Source organism: Cololabis saira, chromosome 1 (genome assembly GCF_033807715.1).
Source record: "Cololabis saira isolate AMF1-May2022 chromosome 1, fColSai1.1, whole genome shotgun sequence".
Classification (NCBI taxonomy): Eukaryota; Metazoa; Chordata; class Actinopteri; order Beloniformes; family Belonidae; genus Cololabis; species Cololabis saira.
In genome coordinates this window covers 16,320,108-16,338,002 of record NC_084587.1, presented here as the reverse complement: position 1 = coordinate 16,338,002, position 17,895 = coordinate 16,320,108, and the positions used below count along the sequence as shown (strand labels likewise).

Here is a 17,895-nt window from a genome sequence, read left to right as displayed (position 1 = left end):
GCTGCTCTTGAGAGGAAAGCAAATCAACCAGCCACACAAGCCAAGTTAAAAGTCATTCTTTATCACACCTTTAAGCTGATATATTTATTTCTTAAACATGTTTAAGCCATCCATTGCCATGCTGGCAACAGGTACACACCATATAAGGATTGGTGCTTTGCATTGACATCATACCTTTTGTCAAAAGAAACCTTTATCTTATTTTCCCTTTACAAAAAGAAGAGACAAAACCAATCGGATAAAAGCAAACAGTAGGGACAACAAAGACATTGTCATTGTCCTGCCATGGTAAGTCCACTGGCTGGCAGAAGCACTGATCAACAAGGAAGACATGCCAACTTTTGTTACAGTCCAACTCTCATTTGACTCTCGTGACTGCAACATTTTCCAGTCCGAGACTTTTGCAGCGGCATCTGATTTTTCTCTTGACATGACTTTGGAGGGTCGACACCGATTTGAGACTCCGGGGCTTTCGCTCCATCTTCATTTATCTGCACCATCTGTGCAACTGGCAAAGCAACACACCGGTATGACAATAACCGAATGACAACAGAAATCTGACATACAAACATTATGAAAAATTAGCTTTTTTTTCTTTTTCTTTCTTTTTTTTTTTTGTTTTTTTAACAAAATTTTAAGGGGTTTTTCCACAACCAATATTTTATTCTTCCTCCTATTTGACGTGAGGTTTTGATAACTGCGCAGGATGTTAACCACAACAGTATTTATTTTACAGCAGATTCATGATACTGGAGGACAATAGAAACATTTGGGACAGGACTGATGCACAACAATAACAAATGCAAACAAACAAGTCAGTGTTTAACAAACCAAACAGAAGATATTTTAGTTTCATATGATCTTACGGACAGTAACACCCCCCTTGCCCCACCATGCACTACACAATAGTCTTGAGTTTTCATATGTTACATATATGCTACATTCTCTTATTTCTTAATTCACTGATATAAAGGCAAACATATCTCAATGCAAAGTGGAAGCTGCTCTGCTGTTCTTTACATTTAAATTAGTACTATAGGTTGAAATCTGACAGTTGAAACAGTATGACTTAGCTCATAGCAAACATAAATCTAGCTCATAAACTGGTTTTTACAGAAACTCGTAAGTCCTCTGATAGCAAGAATAGCAATTTCAGTGTTTGGCTTTGTTTTTTTTTTTCCTTTTATCAACAAACACAACATATATACATCACCAGAACTAAAGCAAGCTCAGTTTTTAAGGTTCTGATCTTCCAAATGGTTTTGAGTTGCACACACATTAATACACATAAAAATACGGAACTAATTTTTTGGGTGAGGTTACAGTCGTAGATTTTTAAACATCTCTATTTTATATTTAAAATGCATACCAAAACATTAAAAAAAAAAAAAAAAACCTAACCAAACAAACAAAATGTTCTCAATATGCTTGTTTCATAATGTCCAAATACAGAGTACAACCACCCCACGGTGGTTTCGAATGATGTCCTTTCAGAAAATGTCATAACGGTAAAATTGAGTAATGCTTGTGTCCTGTGCGACGTTATATCCTTATAGGTGGGTCGAGGGTCTAAAAGGCAGTCATGGGTTGGCTAGTTGACTGCTCCGCTAAATTTGCTGATGGGATTTCTTTTATCCTTTCACTTTTTCCGCTCATTGATATTCCATTAACTGCAAGTAGAGAAAGAGAGAACAAACTTGTGAACAAACACTGGCAGACTGCAGCTATCGGTCACAGCATTAAACAGATGACAGGGGAGGTAAATAACATTGATTCATTTGCGAAAGTGCAGCATTTTATTGGGAAATCTTGGATCCGTGGCTTCTGGCATTTGTTGCAGAAATTCTTGTGGGCTGATTGAAAGCAGATTACGCTTTTAAGGTGAAAGGGTTCGCTTTTAACGGCTTCATCGAGGAGAAGACACAAAAGAGGGAGAATTATGCAGCATGTCAACCCAACTCCCAAGCTTTTGGGTCTATTGACTACTTCCAGGTGACCTGTGTGCAGCCTTTGAAATCACTGCTAAGCTATTATGTGTGATATCCTTTCATCCATCCTTTAACTTCTTCTTATCCAGGTCTGGGTTGAGGGAGGAGAACTCAATACTTCACTCTCCTCCGCCATCTCCAAGGTAAAAAAGGTGCCTGAGCCAGATGAGAAATATAATCTCTCTAACACGTCCTCGATCTGGCTCAAGTCCTCCTCCCCGTTGGACAAGCCTAAGACCCCCCCAAAGTCTGTACCACTGCAGACGCTGAGCTGATCCCTGTTTACACAGTCATGAGAAAAAAATGTAAACTCTATAAAGTCCCAGCTTTTATATATCCAAACAATGTCAGAGTGTGGTAAAAAAAAAAAAAAAAAAAAGATAAGATGAAAATACCACATAATGTGTCAAAAAAGTTTGCAAAAATGAAGTAGAAACGTCCTGCTTTCGTGGGAATCGGGGGGGTGGGGGGGGTGGCAGCCAAATTTGGCCTCTCGAGTGCACTGATAAACAGGCCATCAACAATAGTGAGAACCTCTATAAAAGCAGCGGTTTTGGCAGTTTACTGGTCCGGATCATTTAAGTGTCCAACACCAAGGGGCAAATTCTGGGTTTCCTGTTTAAGCCAATGAGGAAGTGCAGTTCCTTCAATGACCACTAGAGGCTGGCTACAAAAGTGAATTGATCTCTATTGATCCCCATGTTGAAATGTCTAGCTTTACAACAGAAATATACATATTTACATCATGATACAAAAAATGACTTTGGTCTTAATGGCTAGAACTGTGTGGGGAGGTGAATTTTTATGGACCTCGTCAGGTAAAATTATATTATGCTGTCATGTTTTCTGAGTGACAGCTGCACTGCAGGCTATGATGGCAACGGCTTGCTGTCATTGATTTAGAGTTTAGCGATGTTGTTGACTTTGTACATAAAGACCTAAAAGATAATACTAATTATTATTTCAAAAAATAGTATGGCTTATTCCATAGTTAGTTGTAGAAACAGACCACCACAGTTGGCTCAATGTTGGCCTGGAAGGGTCCAAAGCTGAACATTACTTGAGCAGCAGGTAGTTGCTATCAATTTGCCCATATCCCAGGGCTGCTATCTGACCTATACACGAATCCAGCAAAAACCGGAAGTCTAGCGGCCGCCATTACTGCGGTGGCGGCTCCCTGCCAGGCTCTCTTAATGTATTTGTATTATTGGAAAACGCCTGTCCCGTCGCGTGCATTTGTTTTGATAGCGAATGAAGACGGGACTGACTTTCAAAACTACTTTTCTGTTTCACCAAGTGAACAGACGGAACGCAAAAAAAAGATGTTAAACTGCTGGAAAGGAACTGGAATTTACCGGGATACCTTAAACAAGGAAGCCAGGGAGTGGTATATGGAGAAAATAATGATTATTAGCGGTTTGGGTTCATATGAAATCCCTATCAAAGAGTGGAGCTCCGATGAGGATTTGCTGCCGCAGTTCTGCACAACCGACGTCTTAGGCTACCTTATTTAGGAGTGTTTGGCAGCTGCTTTGGTAAATGTTTGACTCACCATGTGTTTCAATAAATTAGTATAATAGTACAACATACAGTACATGTTTTGTATTACTCTTACTTCTCTTTTCTTTTTTTGACTGCTATATTATGCTGAAGAGGCTCCGAGGCGTGAGCAATATTTTTCTTTTCCTCGTGGGATTATTTTTTTCCTCTGCAGCTACAAATAGAGTTAATATCTTTTCCTCAACAAACTAGTTTTATCTGAAGATTGGGGTTATGTATGTATGTATTCTGTATCATCCGGAGCTGAGATAGTTCTGCCCTTCAATTAGAGACCTGTAATTGCGTTTTTTTTTGGTCATCGGACACCAGGCGATAAATTAAATATTCTTGGATACCTAAAATAAAACAAAACATGAGGTGTTGTTGTTGTTGTTGTTTTTTTTAATCACGTAGCCTTTCCATAATGATTAAATGTCGCGCTGCTAGCTTTCTAACGTCAGCACACGTAACGTATGCTATATTACAGTGTTTAATCATACACTCCCTTATCTCCCAATTCCTCTATTCTTTCATGCTTATCGCTCAAACAAATCATTATTCATCATCATTATAAATTAACATCAGCATTAATTTAAGATACCTTCATTAGTTATGGGAGGCCACTGTCTAACATCATCAATCCAGCTATTCATGATGCTGTGTAGAGCGTCAGGTTACAATAACAGCATCATGTATTGATTGACACCTGCCACCGCAGCAATAGCGCCGCCGCAAGATGGCGGCACACACAAACCGGTCGCCGGATTCGTGTATAGGCTACAGAGGACTGCTTCTAGCTGATCGGCCAATAGCCCTGGCAGAAGCAGCAACAGCAAGCTATTCCACCTGACCTAAACTCCACGATGGCCTGCACCCTTCCAGACTAAATGTTTCCCAGATCCCCTTCACCCAAAACTCTGTCAGAGTCCCAGGGACCCCAGGTTTGCTAGTCGAGGGTCCTGTCGGAGCTTGATTACAGGCGTGCCTATTCTTATTTCAGCTTAACCTGTCCTAGTTATTTCGGCAGCAGTGTATAAAATGAAGATGGATGGACAAATTCAACCAGATGAAATGTAAGGTAGTAGCCTACTAGTGAGCATCATGGCTTAGAATGAGATGAGTGAAGCTAAAATAGTCAGCGTGTGGTAACTGAGGTTACGTGAGCATGTCCTAACCAGTTGTTGGGGTTCATTCTGCACATTTATCCCATTTTTGGATCAACTAGGGTCGGGTGGAGTAATGTCTGCCAATAGGGCAACATTCAGATACCACAAAACGAAATGCTTCAAACCAGCTCCTTAGAAAACCTTTTCGGTACTAATGCTTTAATACTACGAAGGATGGACAGGAATAAACTTGGTGACGTAATAGTAGCGGATCATCTTCCTAGTAAAGGTTACAAAGTCATTCCGAAACAATCTGGGGTTCATCATTCTTCCCTGAAAAAGATAACAAACATGGATTTACCAAATTTTAACACATAGTAAGGACGAGATTTTTTTTTTCTGTGTTTTAATATGTGAAAGAAATTTTACTTTGTGGGCGTAAATCATAATTTCAAATTGCATTTGATCCATAAATATATATTTATACAGCATCTATAGGTCTATGCTGCCAAAAAAAAGCCTCCCAGGTCATTGTTTGTACAGAAAAATGTAAACTAAAACATTACAGCAACCAGAGGTCAAATCTGCCCATCCTTCAGATAATAGAACACTTTTGAAGCCACTGATTAGTCTGTTTTTAAAGCATATTTTAACCACAAAAGTACTCACTGGATTGTACAATATACATGCAATGCCATCGAGTGAATATGTAAGAACCTTTCACAGGCTCATTTTTAAAAACAAGCCATCAGGAGGCATAAAAAGCCATAAGGGACAGAGCTTTGAACTAACATGTGTTTTTAGTATTAGATTTACTTGGCACTTACCACTACAGTTGATAAAATCTGCAGCTTTAGTTGGCTTGTAAGTATTTGTGGTGTGTTCCTTTCGTAATTAAAATCTGTATTATTTGCTGTGCAGCATTAATGTTCATATAAATGAGTAGGTGTGTTTTTTTCCTGTTGTGTGGTTCCAAGAGTTTCTTACTGGGAGGGGATGCTGGGCGAGCCTGAGCGATGGAAGTGAATGTTCTGCCACTTTCCATCCCGGCGGTGCCACACACGGGTCTCTTCAGACTGCATGGTGCGCGGCATGCCCCCGCCATCCATATACTGGGTCAGCCGAATATAGGCGATGCACGCTGCATTCTCCCCAATAAGGTGCACGTGTGGGTTCAGGAGGATGGTGTGCACTGGCTTGTTCCCTTTGGACAGTGCTGAATTGAGAGATTACAGAAGGAATGCAGTGAGTTAATAATGTGGATATCATTTTTTCTTGCTTTCAACGCAACGCTGGGCACTTCTTATAATAATCTAAAGAAGTGTTCAAAAGGAAAACAATTAATCTTCCTTGTAACATTAATTGTTACGAGATGCCGAAGCCTCCATATGTTGACGTTGGATAGCAGACGAGCACAGGCTTGCCAAGTGATTGAGGTTTCTGGGACATATCTGGTTTATCTCAACTATTTTTACCCAGACTGAGAACATTCTGCCATTTATGGCAATCGTTATGCATTAGTAATATTTTGCTTCAAGGTTTGCCCATGTCCTTCGAGTGCAGCAGCAAGAACACACAAACTGTAAACCGACAGGATACATATCGATATGAAGCATATAGTTGAAGCCATACACACAAATGCCCTATTTATACTCTTTCATTCTTAACAGCTTTTTTTTTCTTTCTCTTTTCCTGTGATGGTGACCTTCATCTTACTATGAATGTCTTCTTTTCCTTTCTCTTTGCAAGTGGCTTGTTTAAATACCATAAAAAAGAAAGAAATAATTATTTAATGTTTAATAATCATGGTGGGGATCGAGAGTACTCATTAACATTAGGGTTATTGCAAGAATACCTTTCCAGAATAAGTGAAACAGATCTCAGTGGACACGTTAAGGTATCTGGTCTCTGAAGCTGCATTATGTGTTTGTTTCCATGATTTATAACCACCAAGCTACCTCATCAAGCTCATATCAGCTGTATATCCTACACACGGGTGATAATCCCAAAACAATTATTTTCAAAATTACGTTTATAATTGCTGACCAGTTTTTAGTGGGCATCTAGTGGAATTTCAAACCAAGTAAATATAGACTTGGAAAATGTGTAGCTTTCCTTTATGGAAAAATAAACAAAAAATGAAACTCATAAATAACGATTTACTAAAGATAAGATGAGATATACTTTATTGGTCCCAGGATTGGGATCCCAGGATTAGGATACATTGACCATGAAAATCAGAAACTGGTTTTGAGTTGTAGTTCTAAGAAATAATAATAAAAAAATTAAAAAAATAAATCACATAAAACTCAGTTTGATAATTTTGACTTTTGAGTCAGATTTCTGAAAGTCTCAATGAAACTTCTGCACCAGTAAACATCATGAACAATGAAATTTGCTGAAAAATGCCATGATAGTTTGGAGATTCTATTGCACCTGCAAAGATTAACACTGTGTACCAGATGCAGAAAAGCAGCTCCAGAACATAACTCACAGTAGCTACACGCTTCTTTACCTAAATGCTTCATTTTTTGCTTCTGTGAACAAAGAGCTGTTGTGACCTGTCAAAAATCTCCAGTTTTGTCACATCTGTCCAAAGGACACTCTCCCAGAAGCTTTGAGTTTTGTTGATACGTAATTTCCTTACAACAGCGGCGTCTTCCTTGGTCCTCCACGTTGGTTCAAACAGCGATGGATGGTGTGATCTGACACTGAAGGAGCTTGACCTTGGAGTTCACCTTGAATCTCTTTGGAAGTTCTTAAAGGGGACCTTATTTTAAACAGGCCTTGAATGTCTTAAAAACAAGCTTTTGATTGTTTTTTCTAAATAAATTAGAAATTCAGCCTCTGAGGAATGTCTTTATCTTCCCATTCTCTAACCTCATTATATATGCAGGATTCTGAGTGGGCGGGGCTATGATAATGAGGCACTGTGCTGATTGGCTGCCTGAATGACGCGATACACCGCTACGGAAAAATTGGCGGAAGCTCCAGCCGGCGGAGTTAGTTGTTGTTGTTCCGGCCAGAGTTAGTTGTGGGCGTGGTTTCACGCATCGAAGGCCAACCGATACATATTGCCTTTTGGTTACGTAACGAAAGGGAGCAGAATCTGAACGGCTCGTAGAAGCCACATCATACTGGATGGCTCATCCGGGCGGCTGTACAGACACTGCAGAATTTGTTTGCTTTCCTCCTTCTCTGAGTTGGCAGGCTGAGGGGAGACCACTTTATATATGTTAAAGCAAGAGAAAACGTGTTTTTCATAATAGGTCCCCTTTAAGTAACCATTCGTATTATCCTTCTCATTAATTTTGTCATCAATTTTCCTTGTGTGGTCTCTTCATACAACTCTCTCCTATGCTTCCTCTGGTGGTCAAATTATTTTCAATCTTTTTGTAGGTGTACAGCTTTTTTCTAGGTTTCTCTTGGCCAGTTTCATTAGTTAATCAATAATCATAATAATAATAATAAAAATTCTATTGTACCAACAATTTATAAGCAGTGGTGATTTTCATTAGTCAGTGTAAAGTATCCATATTTTGTTTTGTTTTTGAAGTTATTTCAGTGACAACTATGTTTTTTCTTTCATTAAAGGAAGGATTTGTCAACATGTAAATGCAAAAACACCACTTTGAACATACACATTTCTTATTTCACAACTTGAATTCCCCCCAACAGGATGTTGTCCCCCACTGAGATTTGAGTAGTGAGTCCATCATGCCAAAGTAAGCAAATACTGTACACAACTCTTCTTCTTGAGAATCTACAGAGCAGCTTGAACAACATACACAATTGAATATAAACATCTAAAATAAAAAAAATATTTCTCAGCCTGTCTAACTGGTAAGTAGATCTAGTTCAACAAAAAATCTGATTTTATTCCAGCAATGTGTTTGTTTTGTGGAAAAATACTGGCACTATTAGGCCACGTTAAGCTTATGGTATCACTGTTAAATCTTCCTCATTATTAATAGTCTTGCACCCACCATTCTCAAAGTAAAAGCGATGGAAGTCATGTCCTTCCACAAGATTGCCGAGGGCTTCAGGCTCAAAGGAAGTCAGGCCAGGATCACAAATCTTCCTGTTGCAACAAAAATGAATCCAGAATCAGAAAAAGGGGCAAACAAATAATCAAAAAAGTCAGTCGGTACCGCATGCAGGGAGAAGGACACTTACGCGTAGGCCTCAAAGTCTCCGTTGTTGATGGATTCGATCAACTGCTCAGTGACCTTGATAATTTCCTGTTTGCGAGCTACAACACAAGACAACAGTTTATCATCAACAAGGACGAAGTACTCACTGCGTACGTTTCTTTTTTTCCAGGCAAATGTTCTTAGTGCAGGGAAACAAAATCGGACATCAAATCAGGTTCAAATGAGTTCTAGTCTACGCATTACGGGGATTTCAAAAAGGTATTAGAAATGGAAGGCGCTCAAAAAAAAAAGGATCTCACTTCTTTTTTTTTTTTTGATACTTTATGTCTAAATTAACAGAAGAAAGCCTCCCATCACTAACAGTGATATCAGGCAGGAAAATGCAGGATGACGGGATTATTATTTTTTTTTTTAATATAAAACAAAGCTCAAATGGAGAGACAAACCAATGCTCAGATGCAATGTATTTACTACAAAAGTAGTACAACTAAGTAATATTGACAGTTACCTTTATTGTTATTGGTGCAGGCTGGGGAATATTGAAAAAATTACTTAAATTGTGCAACAAAAGAGACATGTTAAGTAATAAAAACTGGATTTAGATCAGTCTTTCACTGTCATTTCCTTTATAAACACGTACTACAAATACGAGCGTACGAGAGTGTTTATGAGTTGTTCTTCATGGTGTGAAACAGTATTTGGCTAAGTCGGAACAAATAGTAGAGAGGGAAAAAAGCTGAATCTACTGACACAAATATGCAGGATAATTTCTTCTTGAAGAAAAAAAAAAACTGGATGGAAGGGGAAAGATTAAGCGGCTTGCACACCGAAGGCGACATGTGCTGATCTCACCACTTTCCACGCACTCGTCAGCAGGAAGTTGTGGAGTAAAGAGCTAACCAGACGCAGCTTTCAAAGCCTTGCACAAAGCCTTGCACAAAGCCTCCTGCTTATGTGCAGCGTTTATAGACTCATCCTAATAAACTAGCGCTGACACCAACCCCGCTGGTAAGAAAGGGAAAGCAAAAAGGCAGGTATGTGGATATATGCGACGCTCAGGTAAAGTTTGTAGAATTAGGGTTTGTTTTTCTGCTGCAGTTAACAGATGAGAGGCCATTTTCAAAACTGCATGCTTTGCAACTTCCAGAGTATCACACTGTGTGCAGTATGTGAACAAAACGCACGCTGTGTTGTTCTTCTGGAAATATTTCCAGTGAACAACTTACAAGTCTACGTTAAAGACTGATTCCCATAATGCAATGGCGCACGGCAGTGAAGCCAGTTGCAGAGGTCACGCGACTCACTTCCAGTTTTGCCAGTATTGCTTTATGGAGAAAAACTATTCGCAAGCGACCTCTTTTTATAACTGGCTATTGCTTACTTTGGCCTCAGTTGTCATCCTGGATTGATGGACGGCCTGTGAGCCTCAAGACAACTGGTTGCTCTGGTACGTACCGCAGAGTGAAGTAAGTTCAACTAGCTATAACTTCATAATACCAAATGATCATACTCAAAAGAGAACTACAAAGTTAAAAACTCTCAAGTAAAAACAAAACAAACTGTTAAATCTTCATCTCCTTGGTCACCTTCCTCCAGCTCCTTCAAAGAAATACTGAGGCGTTCCTAGGCCAGCCAAGAGATATAATCACTCCAGCGTTTCCTGGGTCTTCCATGGGGCCTCGTACCTAAAACACCTCCAGAGGAAGTTTTCTGCTGCTGCTGCTGCTGCTGCTGCTGCTGCTGCTGCTGCTGCTGCTGCTGCTGCTGCTGCTGCTGCTGCTGCTGCTGCTGCTGCTGCTGCTGCTGCTGCTGCTGCTGCTGCTGCTGCTGCTGCTGCTGCTGCTGCTGCTGCTGCTGCTGCTGCTGCTGCTGCTGCTGCTGCTACTGCTACTGCTACTGCTACTGCTACTGCTACTACTACTACTACTACTACTGCTACTGCTACTGCTACTGCTACTACTACTACTACTACTACTACTGCTACTGCTACTACTACTACTACTGCTACTACTAGTCATTCATAAGATGCCTTTATCCAAAGTGACTTACATCTGAGAACAAGACAAGCAAGAAATCACATAGTTCAGGTCCAGCTGGATCAGTGCTGGTCAGACTGCTGTGAGTCCAGTTGGACACAGGTGCTGACATGCTGGTGCAAGAATCTTTATGTTTTTTTTGTTGCCTTCTCACCCAACAACAATCCCTTTATACAGCAAAACTATGTCTTAAAATTCACTGTCATAATATCATTTTGGCATAAGCTTTCTCAGTGCCTAGTCATGCAAAGAGATGAATAAATCTTCTAAGTCATTCTGATGAGCAGAGAAGTTAAGTGGATGCAAAAAATGCTCCTCGAAGAACTGAATCTTTAGCTTGCTCTTAAAAGTAGGTACGGACCCTGCGGATCGGGCAGTTTCTCTGAGGGATAGTCCAGCCACCAGAAAGAAGAAACTCATTTCAATCAGAGAGAAGAAACTCATTTCAGCCACTTGTATCTGATATATTATTCTTTCCGTCACTACCCACAGTCCCTGACCGTAGGTGAGTGTGTGAATGTAGCTCAACCCATAAACAGAAGGCCTTGACTTTTGGCTCAAATCTCTTTTGACCCCAACAGACGGATACGGACCCTGCATCACTCCAGACGCCACACCAATCCGCCTGTTAATCTCCATTCTGCCCTCATTCGTGAACAAGACCCCGGGATACTTAAACTCCTGTCACTTATTCCACATGTCAAACATCACCGAGCTACCTTTGACCTAGTTTGTTCACAGCAGGCCGAGACGGGCAAACCTTCATCGTGAGGCCGTAGCTACCGAATGGGTTTCGTGCGCTGAGGTGCAGTTGCCGTTTTTGGTGTGCAAGGGGCTTTAGGGGCCATAAACAAAGGTTTCATTTTATTAAGAGAGCTAACTAGATAACTAGTGTATCAAAGGGACCAATGATATCAAACTACAGACCAGTGTTTCTAAAATTCAGTCCTCAGGGGCCACAGCCTTGCATGTTTTAGATAGGTCACCTGACTCGGTCCTGAATAGATCGCCATCGGCTCGACACCAGAGTCTGAACGAGCCTGTTAATGACTCATTAATTTGAATCAGGTGTGTCGAAGGAAGGAAATATCTCAAATATGTAGGGCAGCGGCCCCCGAGCACCAGAGCTGAGGAACACCGTGAAAGACCACATGAAAGATCGGGTCATACACGCCGAGGAAATTAGCTGCTCAACGGGAACACAGAATCTGAGACACTTTTACACACTGAGGTTCACGGTCCTACATGAGGTAAACGAAACAGAGCATCTCCCCTTTTTGCAGAGGCACTTACTCTGAACTGAGGAGGTGGGAGTCTGTCTTGAGTCTGACATCTGTGAGGAACGGCTCTTAGAACTCAAGACACTGCTCACTAAGCTGCCCATACGAAGGGCTGACGGGGGGGTTGCATGAGTGATGGGTGTGTGGTTCGGTGCCACGTGTACGTGTGTGGGTTAGGTGAGGGGTGTCATAAATGATAAGCATGTTTGTTCAGGAAAGATATGTGAGACAAAAAAATAAAATGGCATTTTTAAACAAAACACAAGAAAGGAGGAGAAAAACAGAAAAGGGCGACATTTAATAATGCTGAAAACAGAAAAATGTCTGCAAAAAGAACGTATTGGTTATACAGCTATTAACTTCAAACATGACGCGGAAAAAAGAGGATGCATTAAATCCAGGAATTTAAAAAGGAAATAGAAAAAAAAAAAAAAAAAAAAAAAAACGAGGAGCGAACATCCAAAAAAGGAGACGCAGTAGTTAACTGGCTATCAACCATGTCACAGCAGAGTGAAGAAAAACATAAAAAGGTGTTAATAGTCTGACTGAAAATCACGGTAGCTGATTTCTGCAACTGTGTTGGTGAGTTTTCCCTCACCTTTTGCATCTTCATCCTCTATGGTGGTGTTGGCACTCTCGACGGACTCCTGCGGAAAACAACCAACAACTCCTTCATCTTTAAAAAGATCGTTCGCCGGCGAGCGAAGAAGCATTCAGTCGAGAGCACGGCGTTAAAATCAAGTGCAAATCCTGCTGAAAGAGGTGGTTTTTATGTTGTACCTTGTTTCCATCCACGGGATTGTGGATCACCGTCGTCTGTGGCTCCTAAAGAGGACAAAACGATGGAGAACGTGCGATCAAATACCACACAAACACTCAAAGAGGTATGAAGGTACAGACATTGATATGGAAATAATTGTGTGTGTGTGTGTGTATATATGAAATCTGTCTTTCCGTCTATGACATTGTTGTCTCATTTGTGCCTGCCAGTGGTCTGCCTCAGTAATCAGATGTCTGGGCTTTTGTAGAATCGATTCTGATGACCAGCTCAGTCCTTCTAATCACTCGCCCAGATTACACTAGATTATAACATCAGCATCCTTGGCTCTGTGTGTGTGTGTGTGTGTGTGTGTGTGTGTGTGTGTGTGTGTGTGTGTGTGTGTGTGTGTGTGTGTGTGTGTGTGTGTGTGTGTGTGATGATGAAGACAGAAAAGAGGATAGAAAGAGAAAGAGACAGATGTCATGTGCCTGCGTTCATGCGTAATCAACTCGACAGCAAATGAGAGGAAAGAGAATCTTCAACATCATGGAGAGCAGCGGTCACGTGGCCTCACGCAGGCAGCCAATGAGCAGGCGCTAGGCACAAGCCAACAAAAGGGACAGCCATGGAGCCAATGCCCCTTGCAGCCATGCGCGGATGAAGTGTGTCAGCAGCAACAAATCCCGCATAATGCTTGTGTGGATTCTTGTCAGACAATTCTGCATTCATGTGCAAAACCGGCTAGGAGCGAAGCATGTTTAATGACTCGGAAGGGATTCATGCATAGTGTGAGTGTGAGGTGGGAGGGGGAGCTGTTGGGTTAGAATTGATGCCCTAATCAAAGATTGAGGGCCACACTAGTCAAAAGCCCAGTGTGTGTAAAGAATTATCAGCCCAACATCAACAATGCACAACTCAAGGCTGATAAATCTCTACCTTACGAAATGCATGCTTTGCGTATTCAGGTGAGTGAGTGAATTAATGTATAAATTAATACATCAATTTGAATTATGAATATCTCTCAGGGCTAGCTGTATCAAAGATTCTGCAGCTGGGGCATGCTGTGCATTCACAAATGCTTTTACATACTATTTCATTCAGGGATAGCCTGATGCTGAGCTCGACAGCTGTTTCATCCTATGTTACTGCCCTTGATTTCATCAGCGCCCTTTACAGACCCTATTAACAATTTAAAACTGTTCAAGTGAGGTCGAGATGGAGCAGAAAATGGCCTGAGCCTGTGCTGGTGCTGAAACTGGAGCTCCTCGACAGCGGGATATGAGGTTTGGATGTTTTTGTGACAGAAAATGTGGGTGTGGATGAGACTGAGTGTGGATACCAGTGCAGGGGCAGGGCCAGTGTCTTTAGGACTGGTCACTGTGTTGACTTTGTTGTTGACCTGCAGGGGGCAGTGTAGAGGCGACATGACACACATACGCACGTTTCAGGCGCACACACACACCCTCTCTCCATCTCAGTTCCCAGGTTATCAAAGCAACTGGTTCTGATGACACTGACGGTTACATTCCACACATCTACCACCGAATTATGGAGGTTGAGCATCTTACAAAGCACACTTTAAAAAAGGTATACACCTTGTAAGATTTAGAGAAGGTTGATGTATGAAGGAAAGCTCTGAAGGAAATGTTTGCAAAAGACAAAAATCAATCAAACTGAGCTGTATAATTATATGCATTCCAAGGATTTTTTTTCCTTTTATGAGATTTTAGATGATACGTTACAGATAGATTTAAAAAAAGAAAGGAAAAGAGGCTTATTTTTGACCTTCCTCTAAGTCAAATTTGTAGCCTGGCCAAAAAAAGGTTTATCTGTATTTAGCTAAGCAATTAAGCAAGATCCTCCCAAGAGAAACGGACTGCAGTTATTAATATGTTTCAGCTAGCAATACGTTATTTAGATATGTCTGGCACTGTTTTAGAAAAGCTCAAATTCCTGGTCTTAGTTCAAGCAACAAAAAAAAGAAAAAGACAAGTAGAGAGATATTTGGTGAAGATCTATCCAATGCTATATTAAAATCTGGAAGGAAAATGATAAACCATTAACTTCAGGAAGAATGTGGTTATAAAAAAATCCTGAATGATTGTGGAGGGTGATAATTAAAAAAAAATGTACTTAACATAAAAATCATCTATCTAAAGATTTTCTTTCTGGCTCTACCGGCTTTTATGAGCAGTAATTAGACAGGGGCTGCTACGTCCGCACATGGGGCACCTGCTCAGTCAGGCAAACTTTCTCGAACCCCGTAATAGTAGAAAAAGAAAAACGAAATAAAACACTGAAAAAAAAATCCACAAAAGTCAAAATCATTTCCACACAGAGAAGCCAAGAAATCGGGAGAAACGGCTGTGCAGCTTTAAGAAAACCATCCCTGTGTGGGGATAATCAAAATAAAAAATAAAAAAACGGAGATTAAAAAAAAAAAAAACAGCAGGGAGGGATGATGAGTCCAGATTTGACTTGTTCCCGTGTAAGAAGAGTGGTAAATAAAGTGAACCACCCATCATTCCATGTTTCTGCCATACAAGCATGCGGGGGCGGGGCCATGAGCTGGGATTGGTTGGATTAGTCAGAGCGAGGTTCAGTAACTTCAAGTGCCCAAAAAATTAGGTCAGCTGCTGACCTGGATGCACAGAACGACCAGGTTTTCCATCAACAGACTTCCTCCGTCTTTCCTGACGACACAGGCATATCCCAAGATGACAAATCAGGATCCCTTCAGGGGATATGACACATCATTTTACATATGGCTTAGCTGGACCTCAGCCTCGTTTAGAAATTTGGGCTGCGCTGGAGAAGACCTTAAGCACCAATCTGTCTCTCCCATAATCGCCACATGATTTTTACTGAAAGGATCATGCAACAGCAAATACATGCTGTAATCAAAACTGTGACTGTTTGGGTTTTTTTTTGGCCAGGCACCTTGTGGTATATCAAATATTGGGCAGGTGGGGTGGTGGGGGTCAACTGTTTGCAGGGGTAGGGGTATCAAAGTGCTATTGAATAATGTTTTTAACAAGGAACCACACTGCTTCACTTTGCAAAGTCAGAGAAATCAGAATAAATATGTAAATTTTCATATCAAGAAAATGACATCAAACAACACAGTAATATATTTGATTATGGTTAAAATATTTCATCATTAATTAGGCAACTGGTTTTAGTTAAGACATGAGTTTTTTTTCTATTCTAAACAAAACCACTAATCCTGAAGGAGCTGATGCTGCAGCTGCACTGATGCATCTAAAACGACAGAATTCCTTACATATAAAATAAATTATTTCGGAAAACCATTTTTCACTGAAATCTTTTTTTTTATTTTAATATTTTATCCCCTGATTACTTCCCATTTTATCACCCAGTGCTCCTACTGTACCTGAGTATTAATCCTGGGCATATTCCATCATCTTTAACTACAACTATATACTGTATCTATAACTATTTCTGTATCTATATCCAGTAAAACTGTCATTAAATGATCTTTTCCTTTCTTTTTTTTTCTATTCCCATTCCAAAATCGCAGTCCTAAATTGCTTTAACTACATGTATCAGACGGTCTGAAAAACATACGCAGGTAACTATCAAAAAAAGGAAAGAAATCTCTTTATCCATCAGAATGGTCCACAAAACACGTGACACTCTGAGGGATGTGGGTGCACTTTTCTCTCAACCGTATGCTAAAGGCCAAAAGCAAAGACTGAATAAATTGACGCCTAATTTCTCAATGATGCTGTAATTTTGACTTAATAAACAAACCCAGCGGTGCATGAAATTACAAATACCGTAGATGTCACGCTGGCATTTTGTAAGTAGAGCATATTTTCATTTAATCAAAACTTAAGACACTACGGATGTGGCGTGGGATTCTGCAGGTCAGTGACACCCAAACACAGCAACTCTCTCTTGTATGAAACGAGACACACCAAGTTAATGCATCTCACCAAACTCTTAACAGGTGAACAAAAATTACACAGATGTCAACGCGTACACCTCCATGTCAGGTGCTGGATTTTAGTTTGAGTCGTAAACACATAAAGAAATGTAAAGCAGGACAGTGATTGTAAAATGAAAAGTCAATGATTAGGGAAACTATATGGCAAGGAAAAAAATCAGGAAATACACAAAGGTAGAGAAGCTAAAAAGACTAACGCAGTTTCACCTTTACCTCTGCTTCGTGACGAAGCAGCAGTAAGAGGAAGCTAAGAAAGTAACAACCACCTCCCACAGTTTTCAACGACTGTCCCTGAATGATGTTGTTATATGCACAATGCATTGTAATAATAATAAAAACAGGGCTCCGCAAACAAAAGTGCAAAAATAAAACAATGCAAGAAAGGAAAGCACTGCCCTCTTTTGTGCAGAGCAACTCACCTTAACGCCGTCTGTCTTCTTGTTGAGCAAACTCTTGGCTGCTGCAAAGAGACAGAGAAGAGAGTTCAGCACGCGACCTCCCAAACAAGAGTCCTGCGCCGGAGGCTCAGCTGACATGCAGCAAGCATATCAATCAGCTGTGCCTATCTTCAAAAGTCCAGGTGCAAATTTTGACTGCAAGATCCGTAAAGCAAGGCAACTAATTCTCTGAATAACATAATTTACGCAAGGCTGCCATCCAATCACATTCGAAGTCAACAGTGAGGGGCTGAAGGATGGGAGTTTAAGGGTATCTGTAGGAGATAATGAGACGGACAGTCTACCCATCTGTACCCGCTAACATAATCTTAAACCAACGCACATACACATGCACTTACCCACGTGTACAATCCTATTAATCCTTCGTCATTTTAAAGTGCTTTGCAAAATCAAAATCTTAAACTTCACAGTAGAATGCATGCCACGTAGTTGCTTAATGAATTTATGTTGGAGCAACATTCAGAATAGCCGTTTCAGACAACTAATGCCTTTTCTTCATGCATATTTTACAAGCTATTAGGACTACAGGAGAGCCTAGACATCACAGCTTAATGGTCGCGCTCGTCCACGTACATCTCCCTGCCCTTCCAAACATCTTACCTCC

The 17,895-nt window shown here is 40.6% G+C and overlaps 1 protein-coding gene across 15 annotated transcripts in view; it reads right to left on the bottom strand.

Moving 5' to 3' along the window:
• Window positions 1–1,164: 1,164 nt before the first annotated feature.
• camk2d2 (calcium/calmodulin-dependent protein kinase (CaM kinase) II delta 2) overlaps window positions 1,165–17,895 on the bottom strand; it is a 58,198-nt gene continuing 41,467 nt past the window's right edge. The window contains exons 13-22 of one of the 15 annotated variants that reach the window (XM_061712156.1): window positions 17,253–17,293; window positions 14,203–14,262; window positions 12,884–12,928; window positions 12,702–12,750; window positions 12,117–12,215; window positions 9,296–9,316; window positions 8,810–8,885; window positions 8,620–8,714; window positions 5,621–5,849; window positions 1,165–1,670 (exon numbers count right to left, since the gene is read on the bottom strand). In XM_061712156.1, coding sequence (XP_061568140.1) covers window positions 1,667–1,670; window positions 5,621–5,849; window positions 8,620–8,714; window positions 8,810–8,885; window positions 9,296–9,316; window positions 12,117–12,215; window positions 12,702–12,750; window positions 12,884–12,928; window positions 14,203–14,262; window positions 17,253–17,293 — 719 coding nt within the window. In that variant the 3' untranslated portion in view covers window positions 1,165–1,666. Of the gene's footprint in view, window positions 1,671–5,616; window positions 5,850–8,619; window positions 8,715–8,809; window positions 8,886–9,295; window positions 9,317–12,116; window positions 12,216–12,701; window positions 12,751–12,883; window positions 12,929–14,202; window positions 14,263–17,252; window positions 17,294–17,895 lie in introns of those variants that run through there. The other 14 variants (XM_061712225.1, XM_061712293.1, XM_061712518.1 and 11 more) reach the window with 14 other exon arrangements.